This window comes from Balaenoptera physalus (assembly GCF_965194825.1).
Source record: "Balaenoptera physalus genome assembly, chromosome: 9".
NCBI classification, from domain to species: domain Eukaryota; kingdom Metazoa; phylum Chordata; class Mammalia; order Artiodactyla; family Balaenopteridae; genus Balaenoptera; species Balaenoptera physalus.
Window position 1 is genome coordinate 48,958,302 of NC_138888.1, and position 13,945 is coordinate 48,972,246.

General features: G+C 36.3%; 2 protein-coding genes across 10 annotated transcripts in view; one reads left to right on the forward strand and one right to left on the reverse strand.

Annotated features, from left to right (window-relative positions):
- Positions 1 to 13,945, forward strand: part of REV3L (REV3 like, DNA directed polymerase zeta catalytic subunit) — a gene marked incomplete at its 5' end in the record, with an annotated part of 188,424 nt that overhangs the window by 170,242 nt on the left and 4,237 nt on the right. For 6 of the 8 annotated variants that reach the window (XM_082475066.1, XM_082475067.1, XM_082475071.1 and 3 more), the window contains 5 exons: positions 3,202 to 3,316; positions 7,402 to 7,539; positions 9,352 to 9,542; positions 10,228 to 10,474; positions 12,812 to 13,021. In XM_082475066.1, coding sequence (XP_082331192.1) covers positions 3,202 to 3,316; positions 7,402 to 7,539; positions 9,352 to 9,542; positions 10,228 to 10,474; positions 12,812 to 13,021 — 901 coding nt within the window. Of the gene's footprint in view, positions 1 to 2,853; positions 3,052 to 3,201; positions 3,317 to 7,401; positions 7,540 to 9,351; positions 9,543 to 10,227; positions 10,475 to 12,811; positions 13,022 to 13,945 lie in introns of those variants that run through there. The other 2 variants (XM_082475072.1, XM_082475073.1) reach the window with 2 other exon arrangements.
- Positions 1 to 13,945, reverse strand: part of MFSD4B (major facilitator superfamily domain containing 4B) — an 80,883-nt gene that overhangs the window by 16,862 nt on the left and 50,076 nt on the right. Inside the window, exon 4 of one of the 2 annotated variants that reach the window (XR_014267524.1) lies at positions 7,234 to 7,309. Coding sequence is in view for 1 of the 2 variants with exons in the window: in XM_082475351.1 (XP_082331477.1) it covers positions 7,287 to 7,309 (23 nt within the window). In the remaining variant the exon portion in view is untranslated. Of the gene's footprint in view, positions 1 to 3,322; positions 7,310 to 13,945 lie in introns of those variants that run through there. The other variant, XM_082475351.1, reaches the window with a different exon arrangement.

A 13,945-nucleotide genomic window follows, 5' to 3' on the forward strand; every position in this document is an offset into this window, starting at 1 on the left:
AAATAGAAACTTTTTTTTTTTTTTTTTTAGTTTTTTTTCTTAGTTCCCCGACCAGTGAAAGCATGGAGTCCTAACCAACTGGACCATGAGGGAATTCCCTAGAAACTTATTTTAAAACTGTCTTTCTCTTTGTAGGCTGGTCACCTACATTCTGTTAAGTGACCCAAAACTTCCATTAATCCTGGTCAGCTCTCTTGAAGCTTAGCTCCAACTAAAACTAGCCAAAACAGCACAGATGAACTCAAGTAAAACCCCTAACACTACTAGGTAAAATCTCAAATATATACCCTATATTAACTTTTAAGATGTAAAGTATGTGTACCTTTAATTTTTTATCAACTTTATCAAGGTATAATTTTTAACAAAAAAGTGCATAGTTCAATATACAAAATGTATAGACCCATGTAATCAGCTGCCACCCCAGTCAAGATATAGAATATTTCTATCACTGTAGAAAGTTCTGCCATGCTCCTTTGCAGTCAGTCCCTCTCTTTCATCCCCTACCCCCAGGCAACCACTTACCTGGTGTCTATTACCATAGCTTAGTTTCTCTGTTCTAGAGCTTTATAGAAATGTGTGTAGAAACACTTCAATTCATTATTGCATCTGAACATTTTAAGCATAATCTTTTTTAAGTTTGGCGTTTACATCTAAAGTTAAACATACCCTTAGCATGACTCAACAATCCTACTCCTTGATATTTACCTAAGAGAAATGAAAACTTAGGTCCACACAAAGACTTGATGCACCTCTTCACTGCAGTTTTATTCTTGATAGTCCAAAACTGCATACAGTCCAAATGTTCATCAAGAGATGAATGGATGAACAAATGTAGCATATCCATACAATGGAATACTATACAGCAATAAAAAGGAACCAGTTACTGCTACTTTAGCAACATGGGTGTATCTCAAAAATATGCTGAGTGAAAGAAGCCAGACATAAGTATGTACTGTATATTATATAAAATTCTTGAAAAACAAAACTAATCTATAGTAATTGAAAGCTGGTCATGTGTTGCTGGGAGTGGAGTGGAGAATTATTGCAAAGGAGTACAAGGGAACTTTATGGGGTCATGAAAATGTCATATCTTGATTCCGGTGGTAGTTACACAAATATATTAATTTTCTAGGGCTGTCACAGATTTGGTAGCTTAAGCACAGAAATTTATTTTCTCACAGTTCTGGAGGTTTGAAGTCCAAGATCAAGGTGTTAGCCAGTAGCTGTGGTTTCTCCTGAAGCCTCTCTCCTTGGCCTGCAGGTAGACACCTCCTCACTTTGTCCTCACATGATCTTTCCTCTGTTCATGTGCATTCTTGGTGTTTCTTTGTGTAATTTCCTCTTACAAAAACACCAGATTAGGCTCACCCTAACCACCTAAATTAGAGCGTCATTTTAACTTAATCATCTCTTTAAAGGCCCTATCTCCAAATACAGTCACATTCACAATGGGGGTTAAGGTTTCAACGTATGAATTTAAGGGGCACAGTTCAGCCCATAGCAAGCCTATACGTTTGTCAGCATTCATGGAACTGTACACTTAGAATGAGAATGTATTCATTTTATTATATGCAAATTATATCTCAATGAAGTTGATTTTTTAAATAATCTTTCAAAAGGAAATGTTGTAATAATCTATTTTTTTTTTAAAGGCTATACTGGTATAATGAGCATCAGATGGGCCTAGAAAGAAAATATTATAAAAAGCTTTAGGTGGTTCAGAATATAGCCTAGCTTAAAAGTATAATTAGCTATCTAAGGCCTATTTGTTGTGCCTTATGTTAAAATTAATTCAGGTTGATAAATTTTTATTTTCAAGGCCTTAAGTAATATTAAATAAATACTCCTTAAGCTTTTCAGATCAAACTCTAACACAAGTACTATCTGCAATATTGGCAGAGAAAGAGCTTTTCAAAAAAAACCATCCAAATGAGATTGAAAGTCCAATATAAAAGCATTTAAGAAATAATAAGATTGGTTTATGTGGCTCCAAGAATCTTAAAGTCCATGTTTCAAGAAAGTATTCATTTCTACTATTTAATGTCTTTCCACTAAAGTTATAAATGAAAATCAGCTTTATAATCTCTCTTCCTTAAGTATATTTATTTGCCATTACTTCTCTTGGTCTCAGATTGTGGTATATACTGAAATGTAAAGTGCTATTACAGAGTTAGCTGGATTATATTAGGAAAAAATGCCCAATACTTTTATCAGTTATTTTTTAGTATTTTTCATATTAGAATTTTTTTTATCCGTATTAGAAATCCTTCCCTCTTGACCTGCGTATACTGATGGTGGGATTGTATGTCAGAAATATCTTTCTGGACTTCAGTTTCACATTATCTTTCAAAAAATATTTTTAGTATATACCACTTATCTAGAAATTCCTCTTCTAGGAATTTATTCTAAGGACATAGCTTGCCAAGTTATTATTATATATTAAATATTAGAAAAAAAATTTAATGACTTAGATTTCCAGTGGTAGGGGTTTGGCTAAATTATACTACATCCATACATTGAAATACAGTACAACTGTTAAAATAATGTAGAAGAACTAAGTGACATGGGAAAATGTTCACAATATACCATTAAATGAAAGGAGAAAGTTATCAAACTGTATGATCTGTGATCCCAAATGAGAAAAGATTTACAGATGTACACAAAAGGCTTCTAGTGTCTTTTTTCTGAATGGTGAGATTATAAATGGCTGTTTTCTTTGTGCCTTTTTGTGTTTTCTAACTGTTCTTCCATGAACATATTTTTACAAAATATACATGTGTTCTTTTCTAAGTTGGGTGGTTCTGGAAGGAAATTCCCTCCCATATCACAAGTAAATTTTCCATTTCTTTATAGTCATCATCTTTTATTTTGTGACTGACATAATTGTGTGTCATGGAAAACTGTAAATGTATAGGAATGACCCAGGACCTTCTTGGCAGCTGTGATAGCTGTTCTGTGTGTAGCTAAACTAGAAACATTAGATGTCTTGAAGATCTGTAACAAGATATACTGTGAGCACACAGGAAAGTGTGACAAAACAAGAAAACTCAGGTAGGGAGCAACTTAATAAGGAAGAATAAGGGGGAAAAAAAAAGGTTTTCCTTGGTTTTAGAGTATTATCCAGGAAAGTTACTATTGATGAGATTTTTTTTTTGTTACAATGCCTTCCTCATTACCCTACTTTATTTTTAATCCTCTTAGTATGTTTGTGCTACTGAAAGGAGCCACTAAGGAGCAGTCTTTTAAGATTGGTCAGGAAATTGCTGAAGCTGTAACTGCTACCAATCCTAAACCAGTGAAACTGAAGTTTGAAAAGGTAAGAGAAATGTAATACTACTAAAACCACATATAAAATTCACATACCTTCTGTAGATTTCTGACTTTTTCAATACATTTTCAGATTTTGTAATGGTATATGGGTCTGTGAAAGTGTTAAATTTAGAGTATTTTTCCCTTATTTTTGTATAGTTTTCTCAATTTTTTTGTAATGTCTTATATAAAGAAATGAAAAGACTATTCCAGTTAACTATTGCTGTGTAACCCCAAACTTAATGGTGTAAAACAAGCACCATTTTATTGAGCTTACAGATTTTTATGGGTCAGGAATTCATGAAGGGTGCAGCTGGGATGGCATGTCTCTGCTCCACAATGTCTAGGTCCTTAGCTGACAGCTAAGGACTGAAATCACCTGAAGCTTGCTCACTCTCATGTCTGGGGGTTGATGCTGGCTGCCATTTGGGACATGAGGTGGGGCTGTGAGCTGGAACACCTACACTTGGCCTTTCCCTGGGGCTACTTGTTCTTCCTCACAGCATGATAGCTGAGTTCTAGGAATGAACATCCCAAAGAGAACCAGATGAAAGCTCTTTTGCTTTTTATGACCTAGTCTCAAAATCATATAGCATCATAGCCTGTCTAGATTTGAGAGGGAACATAGGTCTCCTTCTCTTAATGGGAAGAATGTCAGAGTCACATTGTGAGAAGGCTATGTGGGCTGGAAGATATTATTTCTTTGGAGAATGCAGTCTGCCACAGGACCTTCGACTGTTTTCACTTTACTTTGGATATGAAATATGCATTTAGTTCTTTCTGTACAAAAGATACTGAGCTAGGAGAGGTGTGGAATGCAAAGAAGCATGAGACACAGTCCTGCTCTCTAAGAGCCAGTAATCTAAAAGGAAAGATTAGAAATGTATGTAAATGATCTTTCATTGTAAATTTAGGAAGCAGTCTCTCTAAGCACTGTAAGAGTACAAGAAAAGGAGGTATTGTGTCCTCCTAGGCTGGATGGGGAGACTCCATGTAGGAGGTATACATTGCATTCTGTCTCAGAAAATGGTTAGAATTTCAATAGGCAGCCACGGTGCTGCAGTCATTCTGCACAGAAGAAAATGGTATATAGAAGGATATGGAGTTGGAAACGCACAACATGGGAATACAGAGTAGCAGGAGAGAAGTCTGGAAAAATAAAGTTAAGACCAGATTATAGAGTGTCTTGAATGCCAAGCTAAAGTGTTTAAACTTTATTCAGGAAAGTTTATCAAACAAAAGCATGACAGAGCTTTTTGGGGAGGACTGGCCTCGCAGTGGTGCGGAGATGGATTGGAAAGAGGAGAATCTCAAGACAGGATGCCTCTTGCAACCTGTATATCCTGATGTAGTGAGATAAACTAGCGAAAATAAACAATTCAAGAGAAAATGGAAAGAAGGATAGGCAGGAGTTAAAAGTGGTTGATTTAGGAGAGCAGGTGTGGAAAAGATAAAAGAGGGAGAAGAGAATCAAAGATGACTCCCAAATGTTTATCATGCACCTACTCTGAAGCAAGAATTGTGCTAGAAGAGATTCAGAGAGGACTTGGATACGGTATCTGCCCTGAGGAGTGAGCATTCTAATTGCAGGGAGAGAGGGAAGAAAAATTAGAAGACAGAGCGATGATGAGTGCTATTCTAGAAGTATGTGTGTGATGCTGTGCACACTCAACCTATCTGGCAAAGTGAAGAGCATGGTGCCCTTAGAAAATAACACCAGACATGAAAATTTCCCTGAGATAGATCACAGGCCTAAACATAAAAGCAAAAACTGCAAAACTTCTCAAAGAAAACAGACATTTGTTAAGAATTGTGATGCATATGTTCACGAATATCAGTCTGTAGTTTTTTTGTTTTTTTTTTCTTGTATTGTCTTTTTCTGGTTTGGGGACAGGAAAAAAAAAAATCTGACCTCAGAAAATGAGTTGGAAGTGTTTCCTGTTCTACTTTCTGAAAGAAAAAGTGTGTAAAATTGGTACAATTTTTTCTTAAATGATTGGTAAAATTCATCAGTGAAGCAGTCTAGTCCTGAAATTTTATGGGGGGGAAGGGATTTTCAATTACAAATTAAATATCTTTAATATATATTATTCAGGTTTTCTTCTCATGTCAGTTTTAAAACTTGTGATTGTCAAGGAGTTTGTCCATTTCTCCTAAGTTGTCAAATTTATTGGCATGAACTATTTATACTTCCTTATTGTGATTTTGATATCTGTAAAATCTTTAGTAACATCCCTCCTTTCACTTTTGATAATTTGTCTTTCCATTTTTCCCCCCCCTGGATCATTCTAGCTAGTGGTTTATCCATTTATAGAACTTTCTGAAGAACTGTATCATTAATTTCCACTCTTTATTATCCCCTTCCTTACACGTACTTTGGGTTTACTTTGCTTCTCTTTTCCTGTCTTCTTAATTTAGAAACTTGAATCATTGATTTTAAACAAAAAATTTTAATATAAGCGTTTAACGATAACAAGTTTCTCTCAAAACACTACTTTAGCTTCAAATTTTGATATCTTGTGCTTTTATTATTATTCGTTTACTTCAGTGATAATGACCTGTAGGTTATTTAGAAGTGTGTTAAGTTCCAAATTTTTAAGGATATTCCAGACATCTTTTTGTTATTAATTTTAATTCCATTGTGGTCAAAGAACATAGTCTATATAATTTCAATGCTTTTAAGCTTGTTACATTTCATTGTTTGGTCTAGCATATGGTCTCTTAGTGAATGTTCCCATGTGACCTTGAAAATCCCTGTGTATTCTGGTTATTGGGTGGAATGTTCTATAATGTCACTTAGGTTAACTGATAGTGTTGTTGAAGCCAACAACAATCTTACTCATTTTCTGTCAATTTCTAGAAGAGAGGTGCTAAAGTCTCCAAGTATAATCATAGATTTGCCTGTTTCCTCCTTTTAGTTCTGCCAGTTTCTATTTCATGCATTTTGAAGTTTTCTTATTAGGTGCATATACATTTATGGTTATGTATCTTCTTGACAAATTGATGCTTTTATCTTTGATAATATTCCTTGTCTGGATATCTACTTTTTCTGATATTAATATAGCCACAACAGCTTTGTTTTGGTTAGTATTAACAAGTGTATCTTTTTTCTAACCTTTCTATGTCCTTATATTTAAAGTGGATTTCTAGTAGAAAGCATATTGTTGTATCTTTTTGATGGGATCTAATCTGATCATTTCTGCCTTTTACAAGTTACATTTTTTACACCAATTTTTACACTTTATATACCATTTTTACACTTTTTACACCACTTACGTTTAGTGTGATTACTGATACAGCTTTGGGGCAGAGGAAAGGACCAATTTGGTAACATAAAAAGGTGTGGGGACACACACCCATTCATCCAGGAATTCCAATTCAAGGTGTTTATCCTGCGGATTTATCCATGCAAGGTTGTTCACTGGAACACTATTTGTAACTCCAAAAGATTGGAAACATCCTAAATAACCCATAGTAGGTAACTGGTTACAAAAATTATTATATCCTCATAAAGTGGACTGCTATGTAGCTACAAAACAAAATGAGCTTTCTGTGCAGGATGGAATGCTCTCCAAGATAAGTTATTAAATGAAATAAGCAAAGTGCAGAGTGATGTGTGGAAGGTAAGCTACTCTTATGTATATAAGTACATGTACTTAGATAGAATATTTCTGGAAGAATATACAGGAAATCAATCACCGGATGCCTCTGTGGAGGGGAAGGTAGACTTTTCATTGTATATTCTCTTATAACTTTTTAATTTGTACCATATGTAGGTGTTACTTAAAGTCATTTTTTAAATTGTTTAAAAAGATATGATTGATGACTTTGAGAGAGCAGTATCAGCTGAGGAAGGAGCAAAATTGATAGTGCAAGTAAAGGAGTGAGTGAGGAAGTAGAACAACTCGCTTTGTGTGCTTTTACCTGCAAGTGTTGTCTCATTTTGTATCATGAATTCATTGGGCCCTAAGCCACATTTAGAATTTTTTATAATTGACATCTGGTTAAAGAGAGAAAAGGGCATATAAAAATAAGATATTCATGGTTGGGAAAAAATGGTAATTGATAGACATTTTATTAATTTCATCACAGGTATATTTGCCCTGTGTCTTACAAACAAAAAAGAGGTATGTGGGTTACACGTATGAAACACTGGATCAAAAGGACCCAGTATTTGATGCAAAAGGAATAGAAACAGTCAGAAGAGATTCCTGCCCTGCTGTTTCTAAGGTAAGTTTTATCTATCTTGTCATCTTTAAGAAATAAGTGTCTAGGAGTTCCCTGCTGGCACAGTGGTTAAGAATCCACCTGCCAACGCAGGGGACACGATTCTATCCGTGGTCCGGGAAGATCCCACATGCTGCAGAGCAACTTAAGTCCGTGCGCGACAACTACTGAGCCTGCGTTCTAGAGCCTGAGAGCCACAACTACTGAGCCCACATGCTGCAACTACTGAAGCCCATGTGCCCTAGAGCCCATGCGCCACAACTACTGAGCCTGCACGCTCTAGGACCCCACATGCCGCAACTCCCAAACCTGCATGCTGCAACTGCTGAAGCCCGCACACCTAGAGCCCGTGCTCCGCAACAAGAGAAGCCACCGCAATCAGAAGCCTGCACACAACGAAGAGCAGCCCCCGTTTGCCGCAACTAGAGAAAAGCACACGTGCAGCAACGAAGACCCCACGCAGCCAAAAAAATAATAATAATTTTAAAAAAGAAATAAGTGGCTAAAGAATCCAGTACAAATCCTTAAGCACATATCTAGGTGGAGGAACTATATAGCCTATATGACTATGTATAACTATAAGAGGAACTGTATGATTTTTTGAGAATTTCATTTCTAATGAAAACAACTTATTTAAGTCCTTAGTTTCTGATTTCTCCCACACCTTACCTTTTATCACAATTGCTAAAAACCAACACTTGAACTTGATAAAAATTTCCTGCCTAATCACCTAGAGATGATATGACATGTTATCATATGGCAACACCCAAAAGCTATGGAGCAGGATAAAGAAGAGAAACTGAACAGAGAAATTTCATAAGTAATATAATCCATCCTAGATTAACTGAAATTCTGTTTACTTGGGTTACCAAATACAAGTTAGGGAGATTTCTGAACAATGGTGATATAAATTACCTAAATTTCTCAACCATAGTATCTTATATTTATTTTTTCTTTATTCAGGCCCAGATTCCTTCTATAACAAACCAAAAATAAATGGTATAAATGGAATAGCACTCTATACACTGAGTTTTACGAGAGCATTAAAAGCATAATAGATTGACTGATAGCAGCCTATTATGTCATATATAATATTATGTAAATTTGAGATATTTTTTAATACTAGTTTCTGGAAGAGATATCCAGTGCATTCTTCCTCTGAGGGAAGAACGGTGCCTTGGCTAAGTTAGCAACTTCTTGTGTAAACATGTATGGATTCCAGTACTCAGAATAAGATACAGAGCTTTCACCTGGAACTAATTTAAATTCATTCCACTGCATAAATCTACTGCATGTCAGTCATTTTCTAGTAGAAATACTCCAGCACAGAAAATTCTATCACAGTTAGTATATATTTACTGACACTATAAAAAGGCAAAAAGACTGACTTTATTTCACTGCTTGGTGATGTTTAAACTTCTCCCTGTCCACCTGAATCCAGCCCTTTCTGTAATAGGGTAAATATAATACATGAAATGATGTCTGGCTTTCTGTGCCTGGAGTGCTCTTGGCTGTTTAGGACAACTTAAATGTTCCATGTGGCTCATCACACACAGCAAATGTTTCATCTGCATGTCATTCTGATATGATTTTCCTCAAACTACATAATATTCTATTTTTAGAAATCACAAGTTAAATAAAGTCTCCAAAATATTTTCCAGTTTCAATAATTTTTATTATCCAGTCATTGTAAATAGCAGATTGTTCAGACAGATCAGCAAGTTTCAGTAATTACGTAATTGAAAGTATAACAGTAATGATGAAATATATTGGGGGATATTTTATCCTTACGAGCATATCCATTTTTTTTTAAAGATACTTGAGCGTTCTCTGAAGCTGCTATTTGAAACAAGAGATATAAGTTTAATTAAACAGTATGTTCAACGACAATGTATGAAGCTTCTGGAAGGAAAGGCCAGCATACAAGATTTTATCTTTGCAAAGGAATACAGAGGAAGTGCCTCTTACAAACCTGGCGCGTGTGTGCCAGCCCTGGAACTTACAAGGTAATGATGCGCACAACAGCACAACCCCCAATACCTAGTAAGTGTTGTTCTGGGATTCGGAATGGTTTGGAGTAGAGGAAAAGACACCCAGTCCGCAGGCACAGATACACAATTGTCTATTCCCCTGCCCACGTGAAGTCTCACTAAAGTGAGTGGGTGACCCCCATACGTTGCAAGTTCTAAAGAAGAAAGAGCTCCTCTTCTGGCCTTCCCTGCAGAAACTAAATTCAGTGAAATTGTAATCTGTTACAGAGCTAGAATTGATTGTTTTTCCCATATCAGAATCACTAGGTAGTCCTTAATTTTGATCTGCGAAAGCACTGAGATGGTATCATTCTAGAATCAGATCATCTCTCTAATCAGCTAAATTTTATCTTCCATTATTAGATTTACAATAGTTAATTCTTACTCTTAGGGGATAGAAAACAATTTAAGGTAGCTGATATCTGCCAACTCATATCGTTCTCCATGTAACAGTAATTTACAAAGTAAGTTTTATTAAACTCTTACAGCATATCCACTTGGTGCCAACTAAGTGAAGTGTATATAGTTGTCAAAAAAGTTACTTGAAGGTTCCCCTTGTCGATTTCTCATGGTTTCATTATTGTTTAATTCTCATTTAATTTTCTGGAAAGATGCCTTCCATGACAGTCTTTGAGTGACTGTTTTATCTGGATTTAAATAGGAAAATGCTTACTTATGATCGGCGCTCTGAGCCTCGAGTTGGGGAACGAGTGCCATATGTCATCATTTATGGGACCCCCGGAGTACCACTCATCCAGCTGGTAAGGCGCCCAGTGGAAGTCCTGCAGGATCCGACTCTGAGACTGAATGCCACTTACTATATCACCAAGCAAATCCTTCCACCCCTGGCAAGAATCTTCTCACTTATTGGTATTGATGTCTTCAACTGGTATCATGAATTACCAAGGGTAAGCCTACTAAATAGTACCTGTGCTATGACTCTAGAGAGAGAATTCACTTAAAATTTTCAGTAGAACTAAAGATTTTATTTACATGCTATCAGAGCAAAGCAAATGCTTTATTATCCTATGCCAACAAAGGTGCTACATTTTTCTGGTTTGGTTTTCTACAAACACCTTCCCAGCTTCTGTCAGATTGGCCAAATTATAGAAGATTAAAATAAATCCAACAACTACTTCAATGGTAAACACGTAACTATAAAATAACTCAAAGCAGCTAATAAAAATTAAACAAAGGAGAGCAGAAAATCCCTTCAAAATGGGTGTTTAAGAAATGTATAGGATGTTGGGGCTTCCCTGGTGGTGCAGTGGTTGAGAATCTGCCTGCCAATGCAGGGGACACGGGTTCGAGCCCTGGTCTGGGACGATCCCACATGCCGCGGAGCAACTAGGCCCGTGAGCCACAACTACTGAGCCTGCGCGTCTGGAGCCTGTGCTCTGCAACAAGAGAGGCCACGATAGTGAGAGGCCCGCGCACCGCGATGAAGAGTGGCCCCCGCTTGCCGCAACTAGAGAAAGCCCTCGCACAGAAACGAAGACCCAACACAGCCAAAAATAAATAAATAAATAAATAATTTTTTAATAAAAAAAAGAAAGAAATGTATAGGATATAGTAGCTAGACATAGTCCTGCAGAAACCAGACTAAGGAAATAATGTTAAAATAGCATTTTACTAAAGTAAAACATGCAATGTGGAATCTTACCAAAGGGAGTTTTGCTTGTACTCTTTTTTTCTTAGTTTACCCATTAGAAGCCTGAAGGAACGATTTGTGGTTCTGTAATAATCTGGGATACATTACTCTAGGAGAGTAGCAGTTGTTATCTGATGTTTAGAATTAGATCTGCTGTCATTTGCTCAGACTATGAAAGGCTGAGCGTATTCAGGAAAACTGATAAAAGTTGATACTTAAATTATTTTTACTTTCTCAGTAAGCACTTAGGGCCTCAAGGAAAAGAATAAGCTGGGAAGCTGAGGTTGAAGCTGTGCTTCAGAGAATCTGTGCTGGCCAACATCTGTAATGCTGTGTCCTGGCTCTACGCCACAAAGCTATTACTATTTTTCATTTCATCACCAGCAAGAATGTTAAAACAATGGCATTTATAAAAGGCTGACCTAATAACTTTTATGCAGAGTGACTTATAAGACAGCAAGGGAGTACACCAAGGGTACGATTGTAAGATGATAATGTTATTTCAGTGTGAAAAACAGTATCAGAAGACATCTCTGAAACCAGTATTACTTCAAATGAGGAATGCTTAGGTAACATGTATCTAATTTCATTTGAAATGTTCCAGGTTTACTTTTGCTTGAATTTTGCACCTTACTGCCTAACAAGTTATTTTTAACCTTCCACTTACCTTGCTTCCATGGCCCAAATTGTGCAGCCTTAAACAGTATCTACTCTCAACCTGAATTTCTTCCTTTGTCCTCTGTGATCTCCATTGCCCCATATGATCTCATACATCTACATATCTCAACCAAAAAACTGAGTGACAGGGATTTCCCTGGTGGTGCAGTGGTTGAGAATCCGCCTGCCAATGCACAGGACACAGGACACGGGTTTGATCCCTGGTCCAGGAAGATCCCACACGCCACGGAGCAACTAAGCCCATGCACCACAACTACTGAAGCCTGAGCACCTAGAGCCCATGCTCCACAACAAGAGAAGCCCACGCACTGCAACGAAGAGTAGCCCCCGCTCGCTGCAACTAGAGAAAGCCCGTGCACAGCAACAAAGACCCAACGCAGCCAAAAATAAATAAATTTTTTAAAAAACAAAAAACTGAGTGACAGGAGACTATTTTTCTTTTTTATTGAAGTATAATTGACATACAATCTGGTATTAGTTTCAAGTGTACGACATAGTGGTTTGACATTTATATACATTATGAGATGATCACCATGATAAAGTCTAGTTATCATCTGTTACCATTTAAATTTATTATAATATTATTAACTATATTTCCTATTCTGTATATTATATCCCAGTGACTTACTTATTTTATAACTGGAAGTTTGTGTCTCTTGAGACTATTTTTTTCCCAAAAAACAAAAACAAAACAATATTATCTGATGATATTAAGGTGTAAAGGAAGGACTTTGTTCTTTTCTGTAGCCCCATTGCCTAGAACAGTGCCTGACATATAGTAGCTATTCAGTATTTGTTGAACAAATGAAATAATGCCTTAGTAAACCTGTAATTAGCATGAGAATAGCCACTCTGCTATGAAGCTGGCTCAGACTTATTTCTGAATTGATGTTTTTCTGAACTGTTGTTTTTATAGATCCAGAAAGCCACCAGCTCCTCTCGAAGTGAACCTGAAGGGCGGAAAGGCACTATCTCGCAGTATTTTACTACCTTACACTGTCCTGTGTGTGATGACCTGACTCAGCACGGCATCTGCAGTAACTGTCGCAGCCAACCTCAGCATGTTGCAGTCATCCTCAACCAAGAAATTCGAGAGTTGGAACGTCAGCAGGAACAACTTGTAAAGGTACAACCTTGTTCAAAAGACCCAGAATCCCAAGCAATCTCATTCTTCAGGGAAATGTAGTCAACTCTTGAGGGAGGTGTAGTGTAAGGTGTGAAACTGGTGTGAAAGTGGAATAAGGATTCTAAGTTAATAAACTTCCTAAAATCCTAAAAATATCATAATTGAACTAAACTATTAAAAATGGCTAAATTAGTTTTATAATTTAGTTTTTGTTTTTATAGAATAGTGTATTATGTTTATTAGAACCATAGAACTACAATGTCCAGCCACCCAATTTCTTTTATAATAGTATTTCTAAAAAAGAAAGAAAAGTACTAATTGCTTTGTCTACCATATCTACTTACCATTCTCATAAAAATCTGGTTTTCCTAGAGAATTGCTAGTAAACTTGGAAGGTTTGCAATTCTGAGAGTCAAGATAGAAAATTAACAGTTAACATGATTGAATCTTCCTGTCTGCCAGAGGCTGGCTGTTCTAGGCCCTCTTACAGAAGAGTAAACTGACACAGAGGGATTAAGTAATTTGCCCCATGTTCCACTGGTAATAAGCAGCTGAGGTGGGATACAGACATAAAATGTAGAGATAATTTTTCAAATGTGGAATTCCAGCAGAAATAAACAATAGAAATCTCTTGAAATAAGTTAGAAAATTAAATCTAAAGAAAAAATATTATAGCACATTTTTTTTAAGTAGTATATTTCTTAAAGGACTGATTATATCTTCTTATACCATCATGTTTCAAGTTACAATTTTAGCTTTCAGGTGAGAGAATAACAATTTTGAGGTGGAGTTTGTTTTGTTTTGTCTTTAGAAGAGCAATATATAAGGTTATTGGAGTGTTTTAAAACCAACCACATAATTGAGAGGCAGTGTGATATAGTAGAAAATGAATCAAGCTGATAGTAAGAACATCAGGATTCCAGT